Source organism: Phoxinus phoxinus (assembly GCF_949152265.1).
Source record: "Phoxinus phoxinus genome assembly, chromosome: 6".
Classification (NCBI taxonomy): domain Eukaryota; kingdom Metazoa; phylum Chordata; class Actinopteri; order Cypriniformes; family Leuciscidae; genus Phoxinus; species Phoxinus phoxinus.
Window position 1 is genome coordinate 43168820 of NC_136881.1, and position 14894 is coordinate 43183713.

Below are 14894 nucleotides of genomic sequence, written 5' to 3' on the forward strand. Positions count from 1 at the left end.
ATTCCGGTTTCAGTTCCCATCAATAAAAATTATTAAAACAACTAATAAAAAATAGTAGTGAGTAATAGTAGTAGTTTTCGGAACCGAAACTTAGGAATTGTGCACGGTTCCGGTATTTTTCAAAAACACTGTTGGTTCCCAGCCCTACATCGCTGATAAACATGTTTTAAGTGTTGAAAGCGGCTCAATGATGATTATAAGGCAGTTGCACCAGTCTTTCCAGTGTTGGATGGTTTTCATTGGGATACTTTTGTTTAATCAAGAAAGAGCCATGGTTTTCCTTTCACACAATGTTATTAATTTTCAATTGCATGTGTTTTCCCAGAGCATTTGTGCCACCATGTCAGGTAAGATAGCTGCAAAGAAATTAATCCTCTGGATGGAAAACATTTTGTGGCAGCTAACTTCTCTTTAATGTGCAGGCTGATAGTTTTATTTATTTGGCATATTGGTCTCATGTAAATGATAAACTCAGCTACAGCTTCTTTTAGCAGTAATACTAACTACAAACATGACAGTACCACATCAGGGCAAGACATTATTTACCTCAGTTCATGTTTAGAGAGCTAAACTAATTCAGACACAGAAATGCAATAATACACGGAAACGTTAGGAAATCAAGTGGTGCTGTGAACATGACAAATCAAGAACAAAAATAACAGCTTACATCGTGGTCATCAATTGAACAATTTTACCATAGAAAGAAACAAACATTTTGTTCATGCTGACGGTTTGGGTGGTATTTTCACGTTCATCGCTGCACCACAGGAATTCAAGCTTCTTTTTGATTGAGAAAACGACGGAGAGAGTTTGCTGTAAACACGATATACTGACCAGCATTTCTCACTGAAGCCTGTAGGAGTCGCTGTGGCGCTCTTCAGTCCGCCGGTAAAGCCACTGAAGAAGAGGAAGCCTGGCGCGCTGAGACTGAGGTATGTTTTTAACTGTTTGTGTGATTGTTGATTTTCTGTCTGTAGTGTTTAAATGAGCTTTAAATGAACAACTACTTAGCATTTATCATTAAAAACGAATTAATCATGATTTTACCACAGTAACCAGTAGCTAAAGGGTATTTGTAATAATAGTCCAAGCATATTTATAAACACATTTACCTTTCCTTCTAACTACAGCTGTGTTTTAACTGTGATATTTGTAATAAAACCATAGTCAAAATGTTTAATTTTCAATGCTGGACACTTAAATGACACTTAGAAACAAGCATCACATTATCATGTTTAATTTCTGAAATCTGCATTTTAACTCCAGCAGTTTTAGATCATGATAATGTACTATTCCTACGATAATGGATTTAAGCATAATCACGTCTAAACACATATGTTTATTTATATCTGAAATTAATATCTACTGGTATATTAATATTATCAAAAAATGCAATCATTTTCTTATCCTGTTCGTCATTTTGAGTTTAAATCAGTGTCGGTTCATTATAAATGTGTCTTGTAATAATGATGATGTTTGTCTTCAGATGTTGACCATGAGAGCGCAGATGGATGTGATCTGCTGTAAATCAGTAGGAACGGATCTGTCCATGCTGGATATTGAGGATTTCATCACTGAAATCTGTCAGCTGAAGAAAGAGGTGGCGTCACTGGAGGCAAAGCTGAGAGAAAGAGGAGACAAACCCAACAGAGAGGTTTGAGCAGCTCATCATTTCATCCTTCAGCTCAATCAAACCAAAGTTGTGTTAGCTTCTCACTTCTTATGCTCATCTCAAATTAAGTTAACAGCGAAATATGCAAACAAATCACCAGTATAACCACTAGAGATAACTGCTGAGTAATGAGGCTAATATCAACAGGTTGTTGTTTATTTGTGTTGATCTATGACGTGTTTGTCAGGATCTGGAGAAGGTTTCAGTGTGTGTGACTGATGGGACAGAAGCTCAGGATTCAGTCTGGAGATCAGAGACACACAGGACTCAGAGCTCAGCCTCACTTTACTGTGTTATACTGACGCTCAGGATCATGGATCCGCTGATCAAACCTCTGACTGTAACGCTGGAGAACAGCAGATGAAGATGTGCTCCGTCCAACTGGAGGACTGCAGGAACCTGATCGAGAGACGAGGAGAAGAAACCACAGCAGAGGAACAACAACAGAGCCATGAGGAGGAGGAGGAGGAGGATGAAGATGTTCAGAATGAGGATGTTGAAGAAAATGAGGATGAGAATAATCGAAGTGATGATGATTTTATTCCTTCAGGTATGTATCTTCCACACAGCAAAATCCCCAGTGTTAAAGGAACACTCCGACTTTTTGGGACTTTAGCCTATTCACCGTATCCCCCAGAGTTAGATAAGTCCATACATACCTTTTTCATCTCCGTGCGTGCTATAAGTTTGTTTGACGCACCCACCGCTACCCTAGCTTAGCACAAAGACTGGATGTAAATGGTTGCAGCTAGCATACTAATCCAAATAAGTGACAAAATAACGCAAACATTTTCCTATTTACATGTTGTGATTTGTATAGTCACAGAATGTACAAAAAACAAAGTCACATGAGACACAGACATATTTGAACCGTATAAATACTGGGAACTATATTCTCTGAAGGCGAAGCACTGCTACTTGGGCGGATTGATAACCGCAGAACCTGATTTTTGTTTGGCTGTTATAATTCAGTTATTAAATCCAGAAGAACAAAGTGAAAAATGTTAGTTAATGAAAACGGTCCACATCTAAACAACAGAAACGCGAATCTCTGTAGACGATGACTTCATGCACATGCGTATTATGTGTTCAATCTATAGTGTTTCATCGCCATCTAGTGGCCTGGCAGGCAGCAGAATACAGCGTTTTCAGCCGTTTTCGTGGATCCGTGTGAATGGGGATTGTTTTGACAATGGTGTCGCCTGTACGTGCGAACCTCGAAGGAAAAACATACTCGGTTACTATCGGAACCTCTGTTCCCTGAGAGTAGGGACGAGTATTGCGTAGCTAATACGCAGTGGGGATACTCCTTTCCTCGAGAATATTGAAGCCTATCATTTAAAACGCAGTGCAGCTGCACAGCAATACCAGCAGAGCATCTAGCTCGCCCATTGGCTGTGCTGAGGCAACTGCACACCCTATGGCGAGGCAGCTCAGACGTGCAAAACAATCAGGCAGCTTGGCGCCAAGCACGTCAGAGCCCGCCAGAATGGGCGTGGCTTATAGCTATAAAAGCACATCTATTTCGCCATAGCATCAGGTTAAATCGACTACACCGAACACACCCGACAGATTGCAATGGTGCGGCAGGCTACGCAATACTCGTTCCCTACTCTCAGGGAACCGAGGTTACGATAGTAACCGAGTACGTTCCCTTTCGAGAGCAGTCACTTCGTATTGGGTAGCTAATATGCAGTGGGGACGCAATGTAAAACTATGCATCATTAGCAATTGACTACGTCCTGCACCGAAGCCCAGGGCATAGCCCGGGCCTCCCAGTAAGGCACGAGCCACTAATAAATCCCAGACAGGATATCTTAATGGAACCAGACCTAAGTCGGGACTTATGATATATAAGGATGGAAGGACCCCTAAGGGCCAATACCACCCGAATATATTACCTCAGGACAATTTTTGCTTATGTACAGTAATCGTGTTTAGACTGACCAATCACAGGTCAAACCATTACACAGAGGACTCTAGTCTGTAAACAGGGTACCTCCATATTATAAAACCTGACAAATGTGGACCAGCCGGCCGCTGCACATGTTTTCAATGGGTACACCACTGAATCAGGCCCACGAAGAGGCCATGCCTCTTGTGGAATGGGCTCTAGCGCCTATGGGACATTCTCGTCTAGGAATCGACCGATATGAATTTTTAGTGCCGATGGCGATTTTTTTTCATCAGCCTTCGCCGATGGCCGATATGGGCTGCCGATTTTCTTGAACCGATATTTGGAGCCGATACTGCTTTTGCTCCCTCAATATACATCATAAAATTGACACAATTATCATGATGATAACAAATGTTACAAGCCTCAATTTAAAAAAGGAACATTTATTGAACTAAAAACTATTTAACAAATAGTAAAAACAGGTGAGGGTAACCTGTGCTAACCCGAACAAGTAAAAAAAAGAGTTCAGTGCTGAAAATACTTAGCCTATTTAAGCATAATTAAAAATGAGTAATAGCTAAATTTGTTACTGTAGCCTATTGTTTATTAATCTTTGTTAATAAAAATACAGCTGTTCATTTGTTCATGTTATCCACAGTGCATTAGGCTAACTAATGTTAACAAATACAACTTTTGATTTAATAAGGCTACTATAAATGGTGAAATTAACATTAACAAAGATTAATAAATGCTGTAGAAGTGCAGTTTAATAATAACTAATGTAGTTAACTAGAGTTAAATAAATTTAGCTTTATTGTAAAGTATTTGTCATAGCCTACACTGATTTAGACTTCTGGTGAGTTCAGTGTTGGATAGATCAGTTGTTTTAACCATTCATAAAAAGGAATCGGTTCAAAAGAGCCATTAGTGCGGGAATCGGAGGAGTCATTAGCGGACGTGTACGCGTTTGTGTGATTATCCCGGCAGTTTAGGACATCGCTCAAGATTTGGGTCAACACAGAAAACATTTAATCACTGGATAGGTTTTTGGGTTTATTGAAAGTGTGTTTTGTGTCAGCTGAATGCGCAGAACGCTTTTTAGAGAAGAATTTTTTTAGCACAATTCTCACACCCAGCGGTAATTCAGGGGAAAAAATCTCCCAATGCTCCACATGAAACTTCGGTCTTCCGACCTTTTACCATTATGTCAATTCTCAATTGATTTGGATTAATATGCGCGAGGGAGAGCAAGACAGTTTGGAGCATAGGTGAGAATGCGCGCGCGCGCCCGGAGGAGGGGCTCTCTCTCTCTCTGCTCGTTCAGTAACATGCGACCTGTCACAAGCGCAGCAGCAGTCAATCATACATCACTCACCGATCAAATAAGGCTTTGGCAGAATAAAAATTAGCTTTGGCGACCGCCAAAAAACGCAATATGTGGCGTCCAGTGTTGATTCTGTGGCGCACCGCCACAAATTAGTCTGTGTGGGAAACACTGGAGAGACACGTATGCGTCCAAACCCCAGCCAGGTGGTCGCTGAATAAAACTCCCACAAATACCACGGAACAACGTCGGCATTATTTAATCCTATATATGACCAGTGTTCGTAACAGCTACCGTATGCATACGAATAGCCTATAGCGTACAATTTAGCTATTTGCAGCTCCCTAAATACAATGACAAGCAGTTTTATAGAGGCATTCGCGTTTTCCATTTGGACCCACAAACTTGCTTAGTTATAGTTGCAAGCACATATAGAGCAACGTGTCCCACTTTCAAAGTGTATGGCAATATTTCAGCCAAGTCAAACAGTTAAAATATGCTTTAAAAGTTTAAAACTTATCGTTGTCTTGAAGAGCAGATTCCAGCGCTCTGCTAGTGGGGGAGGGGCAGTGCAGCGCCTCCAGCAACACAGAGCTGCCTGTGGACGCCTGTCTGTAAATAATCCCGGGAAAAAAATATTGGCGAACGCAGCAGCCGTGTATCGGCCGATGCCGATACACGTAAAAATCGCAAATATCGGCCCGATGTATCGGCCGGCCGATATATCGGTCGATCACTATTCTCGTCCCACTGAGACGTAATCCAGAGAAATAGCTTTGTGACCGGAAAACCCTTGGTGCGGCCCCCGAAGCACACAAAGAGCTGTTCTGACTGTCTGAACGGTGCAGAACGCTCCAGGTAGATTTTGAGAGCTCTGACAGGACAGAGCATATTAGCTACCTCGTCATCAACTGAGGGGGGAAGTGCTGCTAATGTGAAGACCTGCGCTCTGAACGGAGTTGAGAGCACCTACATAGCCGTGTCTCAGTCTGAGGGTGACTCTGGAATCACTGACCCCAAACTCCATTCAGGAAGGGCTCGTGGAGAGCGCCTGCAAATCACCCACTCGCTTAATGCCAGTGCCAGCAGAAGAGCAGTTTTTAGCGAGAGTGGCTTTAAGGTCAGCTGACTGAAGCGGCTCAAATGGTGGGCCTTTCATGGCTCCAAGAACCTTGGTAAGGTCCCATGCTGGTATAGGAGGCGAGGAGGGGTGAACCGCTCTAGTTCTCCATCCAGCAGCAGTGGGCGAGCCTCCTCTTCAAAAGGAGGCGGTTTCTCGTATCCCTTTTCCGTGGCGCCGTCAACAGAGGAGAGCGGAAGTGGAAGAGCTTGTCCGCGCAGAGTATGGGGCACGCCATGACTTGGTGAGCTCGTCATGTACCTCAGGGAAGAACGGCGCTAGTTTGTGACAGCCAGAGACAGCCATGTGCATGGACGTAAGCGAGCCTGCTGGCGCCCGGGCAAACACCATCCGTCCAATTGGCTCTTAACAGGCTCCTCGGGTCCTACGCAATACGAAGTGACCGTTCTCGAAAGGGAACTTCTCTGTTTTAAGTATATCGTTGTCGTGTAAATGTACCCTAAGTGTGGACTCATATAAACACTGAGCAGTGTTAATTTAACACTGGGGATTTTCCTGTGCATTTATTATCTTTTATAATGGCAAATCATAGTAAGAATTTGGGTAAAAATGTAGTTGTGTTCCTAAATCAGCAGGTGGAACCGATGTTACTGTGAACCGATGTGTTGAAAACACTGTATCATGAGCTGCATCACAATTTCACATCTATCTTGATCAATATTTAAGCTCTAGAAGTTATAGAAAAATATAGACAGATATTATAGATTTTCATGATGGTAAGTGCATGATTCATTAAATCTATTTGTGTTCATTTTAAGTTAGACATTTAAATACCTTTTTTTTCAGATGCGAATGGAGGTTCATCTACTGATGAAGAAACAACCTCGACATCAAAAGATCAGCTGAAGGTCAAGAGTTTCTCCTGTGTAACCTGTGGGAAAACATTGAGCTCACAGGGATATTTAGCGAGACATGAGAGAAAACACGCAGAACAGAAAGACTTCTCTGACCGCAGCTTTCCGACCTTAAAAATAAAGAAACTTTGTAAAGACTTCTCCTGCAAGAGATGCAACATCAGCTTTCCGACCTTAGAAGAGAAGAGACGTCATTCAAAAGAGCACAGCGTGAAGAAGGCGTTTCGCTGTGAACAGTGCGGGAAGGATTTTTTCACCACTCCTCATAATATGACAGTTCATATAAAGACACACAGCAAAAAGTCTTTCCACTGCAGCGAGTGCGACAAGTATTTCAGCACCAAAGGGAATCTTGATGCTCATAAGCGAATCCACACGGGCGAAAGGCCGTACAAGTGTCCTCACTGCGAGAAGAGTTACAAACACAGACCCCATCTGAAGAGCCATGTGCGCGTTCACACCAACGAGAGGCCGTACCAGTGCAGCGAATGTGGGAAAACCTTCACAAACTCAACCTGTCTAAAGTCACACCAGAAAACGCATTCTGGGGAGAAACCGTATCAATGTTCACACTGCGATAAACGATTCCGTAACAAATCTTATTTGACTTGCCATGAGAGGACTCACACTGGAGAGAAACCGTACCTGTGCTCCTACTGCGGGAAGAGCTTCTTTAGTCTGGCTCATTTTGGACCTCATCTGAGAGTTCACACTGGAGAAAGACGGTATCACTGTGGCGTTTGTGGGAAGAGTTTCAAGCAACACACTCAATTAGCTATGCATAAGAGAAAACATACAGGAGAAAGACCGTATAAGTGTTCTCAGTGTGACAAGACGTTTGCTCGGTTAGGCGTCCTGAAGACTCATGAGCGAGTTCATACAGGAGAGAAGCCTTACCGCTGCTCCATCTGCGACGAGAGATTCGCTTATTTAGGCAGTTTCCAGACTCACCAGAAGAAACACACTAAAGATCAAACTGCTCCTGAATCATCATAGTGTCTTTTCATCAGTAAATCTGGATAAGACTCATTCAGCTCATCCTGAAACTGCACATTGAGCTCTTTCTGCCAGTAGGGGGCAGTGTCACATTTAGCTTGTGGATTGAGAGAGTAAAGATGAATTGAACCAAACTCTGTATATGAAGTTGATTTGGACAGAATTGAACAATGATTTAACTTGATAGATTGATTGAACTCGACATATTAAAAAGCCTCAAGATAGTATCTATGAGTTCCTGGATTTCATAACACTACGGTTGGGAATCGTAAGAAATTTTCCGGTTCCGCCAAACGATTCTAGTTTCAGTTCCCATCAATAAAACTGATTAAAACAACTAATAAAAAAATAGTAGTGAGTAATAGTGGTAGTTTTCGGAACTTAGGAATTGTGCACGGTTCCGGTGTTTTTCAAAAACACTGTTCGGTTCTGGATAAGAACCGATTTCCGGGTTCCCGACCCTGCATAACATTGATAAACATGTTTTAAGTGTTGAGAGTTGCACCAGTCTTTCCAGTGTTGGATGGTTTTCATTGGGATACGTTTTATTTAATCAAGAAAGAGCCATGGTTTTCCTTTCACACAATGTTATTAATTTTCAATTGCATGTGTTTTCCCTGAGCATTTGTGCCACCTTGTCAGGTAAGATACTTGCTGCAAAGAAATTAATCCTCTGGATGGAAAACATTTTGTGGCAGCTAACTTCTCTTTAATTAGCCTGACTACATCAGACTTCGTACTTCTGCTCAATTTCATTTCGCTTCTGTACTTAGTCTGAGACATCGACATGTCTCTCAGTTTTCCTCCGGCCTGAAAACAGCCGGCCAATCAACGAACAGAGGGCGGGCTGAGAGCCGTGACGTAGACGCTAAGCGCCGAGTTTGAGATTGGGGAAATCGAAAACGACCGCGGATATGGAGACAAGGGATGCAATTCGCTCTGTTGTGGAGAATATTCCCGGCATTTCCAAACTGAAGGTCGAACAAGAAGAGTGTTTGGTAAACATTTTGAATGGAGGTGATGTCGTGACCCTACTCCCGACAGGTTTTGGTAAAAGTTTAATTTATCAAATATTGCCGATCGTCAGCGAGAAACTGGGGAGGCCAAAGGCCGGCAAGGCGATACTCCGGTATTTCTCTCGATGGTTTCGTTTTCGCATTATTTATAATGTGTTTACAGTGGCAGTTCGATGCTGCTGAGCTGGCGCATAACAAACGTCATAACCAAACGTTATGTGATTGGCTTACGGGTAACCAATGATTTTATACTTCAGACGAGTGCCCCCTACTAACTCTACAAACATGACAGTACCACATCAGGGCAAGAAATGATTTACCTCAGTTCATGTTTAGAGAGCTGAACTGATTCAGACACAGAAATGCAATAATACATGATACGGAAACGTTAGGAAATCAAGTGGTGCTGTGAACATGACAAATCAAGAACAAAAACAACAGCTAAACCTCACTTACTTACATCGTGGTCATCAATTGAACAATTTTACTTTTACCATAGAAAGAAACATAAACATGGTGTTCTAGCTGACGGTTTTGGCGGTATTTTCACGGTCATCGCTGCACCACAGGAATTCAAGCTTATTTTTGATTGAGAAAACGACGGAGAGAGTTTGCTGTAAACACTGACCAGCGTTTCTCACTGAAGCCTGTAGGAGTCGCTGTGGCGCACTTCAGTCCGCCGGTAAAGCCACTGAAGAAGAGGAACCCTGGCGCGCTGAGACTGAGGTATGTTTTTAACTGTTTAGTGATTGTTGATTTTCTGTCTGTAGTGTTTTAATGAGCTTTAAATGAACAACTACTTCGCATTTATCATTAAAAAAACGAATTAACCATGATTTTACCACAGTAAGTAAAGGGTATTTGTAATAATAGTCTAAGTATATTTATAAACACACATTACCTTTACTTCTACTACAGCTCAGTGTTTTAACTGCGATATTTGTAATAAAACCATAGTAAAAATGTATAATTTTCAATGCTGGACACTTAAATGACGCTTAGAAACAAGCATCACATTATCATGTTTAATTTCTGAAATCTGCATTTAACTCCAGCAGTTTTAGATCATGATAATGTATTATATGATATTCCTATGATAATGAATTTAAGCATAATCACGTCTAAACATAAGTTTATTTATATCTGCAATTAATATCTACTGGTATATTCATATTATCAGAAAATGCAATAATTCTTATTCGGTTAGTCATTTTGAGTTTAAATCAGTGTCAGTTCATTATAAATGTGTCTTGTAATAATGATGATGATGTTTGTCTACAGATGTTGACCATGAGAGAGCAGATGGATGTGATCTGCTGTAAATCAGTAGGAACGGATCTGTCCATGCTGGATATTGAGGATTTCATCACTGAAATCTGTCAGCTGAAGAAAGAGGTGGCGTCACTGGAGGCAAAGCTGAGAGAAAGAGGAGACAAACCCAACAGAGAGGTTTGAGCAGCTCATCATTTCATCCTTCAGCTCAATCAAACCAAAGTTGTGTTAGCTTCTCACTTCTTATGCTCATCTCAAATTAAGTTAACAGCGAAATATGCAAACAAATCACCAGTATAACCGCTAGAGATAACTGCTGAGTAATGAGGCTAATATTAACAGGTTGTTGTTTATTTGTGTTGATCTATGATGTGTTTGTCAGGATCTGGAGAAGTTCTCAGTGTGTGTGACTGATGGGACAGAAGCTCAGGATTCAGTCTGGAGATCCAGAGACACACAGGACTCAGAGCTCAGCCTCACTTTACTGTGTTATACTGACGCTCAGGATCATGGATCCGCTGATCAAACCTCTGACTGTAACGCTGGAGAACAGCAGATGAAGATGTGCTCCGTCCAACTGGAGGACTGCAGGAACCTGATCGAGAGACGAGGAGAAGAAACCACAGCAGAGGAACAACAACAGAGCCATGAGGAGGAGGAGGAGGAGGATGAAGATGTTCAGAATGAGGATGATGAAGAAAATGAGGATGAGAATAATCGAAGTGATGATGATTTTATTCCTTCAGGTATGTATCTTCCACACAGCAAAATCCCCAGTGTTAAATGTTTATATAATTCACACTCAGAGTGTTATAAGGTTAAAGGATTAGTTCACTTTTAAAATGAAAATTCTATCATCATATACTCACCCTTAAGTTGTTTCAAACCTGTATGAATTTCTTTCCTCTGCTGAACACAAAGGCAAGGCAAGTTTATTTATATAGCACATTTAATACACAGTGGTAATTCAAAGTGCTTTACATAGAAGAAATTAAAATAACTACATAAATAAGAAAAGAAATAAGAATAATTAAAACAGTTTAGAAAATAAAATACAGTGCAAACAGTCGGACGAACAGTGGCACAGTGCTCATTCAGTAAATGCAAAGCTAAACAGTGGTAATTCAAAGTGCTTTACATAGAAGAAATTAAAATAATCAAAAGAAATAAGAATAATTAAGAGATGGAAGTGATTGAGCAGGTTCGCGGTGCCACTGGACCTACAATCCAGGGACGTCCTCTGCTGGGGTTGCCCAATGGGCCCACAGAGCACGTTTCACTTTTGCTGTTTTAAACAAACAGCGAACCTCTATACTCTCCATAGTATAGCTAATCTTCACTTGCCTCGTCGGAGTGAAGCTCTCCCGTTCCCCTTCAAAATCTCTTCCAATCAGACAGCCTTAAAAATTAATAAAATCTTCCTGAATCACAGTTTGGAAAATAAAATAATAAAATACAGTGCAAACAGTCAGTGGTGGACGAAGTACACATACCATGTACTTGAGTTAAAGTAAAGATACTCAAGGTAAAATATTACTCAAGTAAAAGTAGAAGTGCTGCCTTTAAACATTCACTTGAGTAAAAGTACAAAAGTATTTGCCTTCAAATGTACTTAAGTACCCAAGTACTATGAATTTTTTTATGGCTATAATGTCCTATTATACTTTTTGTCACAAGACTCTTGCTTAAAGGGTAACTAAACCCCTGGTCAGAGCCTGACTCCACCCACTGGCAATATTTGAAAAATGCTGGAAAAGTGGGCAGAGCCCAACGGACGAACCGAGGGCGGGGCTGAGCGGGTGATTGACAGACCCGCAGTGATTGACTGCTGCTGTCAGACTCGCTAAGATGGAGAGTGACTGGAGTGACACAAGTAGCTTTACAACAGAGCGGTCATTTAAAGTCGAGGACTTTTCTCCCCCACCTTCCCCTGAAGTGGACGAATTGTCTGTGGACACAGAGCCAAAACCATATCAATTCGAGCCGCGAGCTCAAACTGCGGTGTCGCATCGCATTAACTCCCGCATCGCGATCGGCATCCGACGATGCTAGCGAAGCAGCCGCGCAAGAGAGTATGGGTCCAGTATCTGAGTGGATTATTATTACTATTGACCTCCGTTAAGCATATTTTGCCGCTATGTGAAAAAAAATATCCAGCAAAACGCGCCGGCGGTTGTGGAGTGCAAGCAGGAAGAGCAGCGTTTGGCACACAAGTGCATGTAAACACTGGCGCCTAATTCCCAAGTCTGGTGGAAAGTTTTACAGTCCAGCAGCGCTGTTGCTACCGGCAACACTACACCTACGTACCAGCCTAACCACTGTACTAAACACAGACAAAACTAATGCTAAAAATCTACACTATCCTAACTGATGCAATACTATGCTACTAACTAAGTTAACTATGCTTCTAACAACACTAACAACTATGCTAAATAACTAGCTAGGCTACACGAAATAATCTAAATAACTAAATAAATGCTATGCTAACGAGATGCTAAAATCATAGGCTAAAATAAGCTATCCTGAGCTCTAGAGTGAAGGTATGCGTTCACCTTGAGAACTTCATCTTTGTTTCCAAACGCAATGACTTCAGTTTTGTCTTTGTTTAATTGAAGAAAGTTTTGGCACATCCAACTGTTTACTTCATCAATGCATTGGAACAGGGAGTCAATGGGGCTGTAATCGTTAGGCGATAGGGCTAAGTAGATCTGTGTGTCGTCTGCATAGCTGTGGTAAGAGATTTGGTTCTTTCTCATTATTTGGCTCATTGGAAGCATGTACAGGTTGAATAGGAGTGGCGCAAGAATTGAGCCTTGAGGAACTCCGCATGTCATGGATGTCCACTCAGACTTATGGTCTCCTATACTCACATAATAACCTCTCGCTTCTAAGTATGACCTGAACCATTTTAGGACTATCCCAGAAAGCACCACCCAGTTTTCCAGCCTGTCAAGAAGTATGTTGTGATCAACAGTGTCAAATGCAGCACTGAGGTCGAGAAGTACCAGCACTGATAATTTGCCTGTATCAGTATTTAAGCGAATATCGTTAATTATCTTTATGAGCGCTGTCTCTGTGCTGTGATGCGATCGGAAACCAGATTGAAAATTGTCAAAGTATCCATTCGAGCTTAAGAATTTGTTCAGCTGATTGAAAACAACTTTTTCAATGATCTTGCCAATGAAAGGAAGATTTGAGATCGGCCTATAATTGCTTAAAGGAACACTTCACGCATTTGCATTAGACTTTGTATCTTTAGAAACCCAGTCACATTTTCGAATGGTCATGGTTTATTCCCTTATTTTCCCCTGAGATGGGAGAAATAAGGATTTAAGTGTTCCACTTCCTGCTTTTTATGACGCAAAAATCATCAATTTGTGTCATAAAAAGCAGGAAGTCAAATTTCTTTGAATAAAGGTAAGACTACAAACACTAGCTCATCATTTATCCAGTAGAAGGCGCTGTTCCGCATGTTTTCAACCCGCCCATAAAGGGATCTCACTCACAGAATGTATAGTGTCAGCCATTCTTTATTTGGAAGCTAAGCTAACAGTTTCTTATTCTGTGGAGAAAGCTGAGTAGTAGCGGTGACCATCCTCTTTTTCCCGGACATGTCCGGCCGTCGAGATCGTCCAAAATGTCCGGGATTCGGCTTTTGCTTTCTGCAGTCGCATTCATAGTTTACGCGCACACCTTTTGTTTCAATCTAACTGAATTCATTCCGATCGGTGAATCTGATTGTAGTGTTTACATGAACGCTAAACAAGTGATCGTTTGATGTGCGTTTTAACATTGCTAGGAAAATTCCCGCTCCTCCGTGAGAGATACGAGACCGGTGCGTGCGTCTCACAGGCGCCGGCGCCACTCATCAGTAATCACGCCACCGGGCTCGCATCGTTCTCCGCGGCCGTCAGTCTCGTTCCTGCTCGCCGCAGTGAACATGAGGAATGGCGACTGAAGAACGCAAAAGCCGAATCCTGGACATTTTGGGCGACATCAAAATACTGGGCAGACTCACGGAGACTCACTAGTAGCATAGCCTTGTTGTTTACTGCGATCTCTTACCGGTAGGCGTGGCCTACTAGGGCAGCGAAGCAAGTGCATTCTGGGAGTTGTTGTCTTTCATCCCCATAAGCCAAAAATACATTTTCTGGCTTTTCTCAGTTTAGAAGGCTCCAAATTCAAAAATAATTTCACATTTCTTCTACATAAATGACCCATTTTAAATACATATTCTTCTTTCCAGAGGTGAAGTGTTCCTTTAATATAGTCTTATCCAGATTGCTCTTTTTCAGGAGGGGTTTGACAACTGCAGTTTTCAGGGAGTTTGGAAAACTTCCAGAGAGAAGTGAGGCATTTACCACTTCTAGGAGATCTGCTTCTAAGCTGTTTAACCCTCTTGGGTCTAAAGCCGCGTTTCCACCGAAATTACCCGGAACAATTTGTCCCAGGAACTTTTTTCCCAGGAACTTTTTTTGCCCCAGACCGGTTGCTTTCTGCGTTTACACCGCGGTCCAAAGTACCGGTAAGATTATAAACTGCGCGCGACTGCTCCTCCCAGTCTGCGACGCACAGTAAACAGTTTTGAGCGCCACATTTATAATAAGTATGGAGGAGATTCAAACTGTGCTGTAGTTGTATTTGTGATGTATTGCGGACATTGAATGTAAGACGGATGGGACGAACGCGCAGAAAATTTCCTGTTACACAAATACGCTTAAT

At 41.8% G+C, this 14894-nt stretch overlaps 2 protein-coding genes across 3 annotated transcripts in view; both read left to right on the forward strand.

Moving 5' to 3' along the window:
• The first annotated feature begins 10 nt into the window (after nt 1–10).
• On the forward strand, nt 11–8068 carry LOC307001075 (uncharacterized protein). Its single transcript, XM_079617211.1, has 5 exons — nt 11–932; nt 1487–1654; nt 1860–2222; nt 6821–7944; nt 7980–8068. Exons 3-4 carry the CDS (start codon nt 2033–2035, stop codon nt 7882–7884), a joined length of 1254 nt encoding a protein of 417 aa, XP_079473337.1. The 5' UTR covers nt 11–932; nt 1487–1654; nt 1860–2032; the 3' UTR covers nt 7885–7944; nt 7980–8068.
• A 250-nt stretch (nt 8069–8318) lies between these two features.
• LOC307001057 (uncharacterized protein) overlaps nt 8319–14894 on the forward strand; it is a 38227-nt gene continuing 31651 nt past the window's right edge. Inside the window, exons 1-3 of one of the 2 annotated variants that reach the window (XM_079617162.1) lie at nt 8319–9626; nt 10182–10349; nt 10555–10918. In XM_079617162.1, coding sequence (XP_079473288.1) covers nt 10182–10349; nt 10555–10918 — 532 coding nt within the window. In that variant the 5' untranslated portion in view covers nt 8319–9626. Of the gene's footprint in view, nt 9747–10181; nt 10350–10554; nt 10919–14894 lie in introns of both variants that reach the window. The other variant, XM_079617161.1, reaches the window with a different exon arrangement.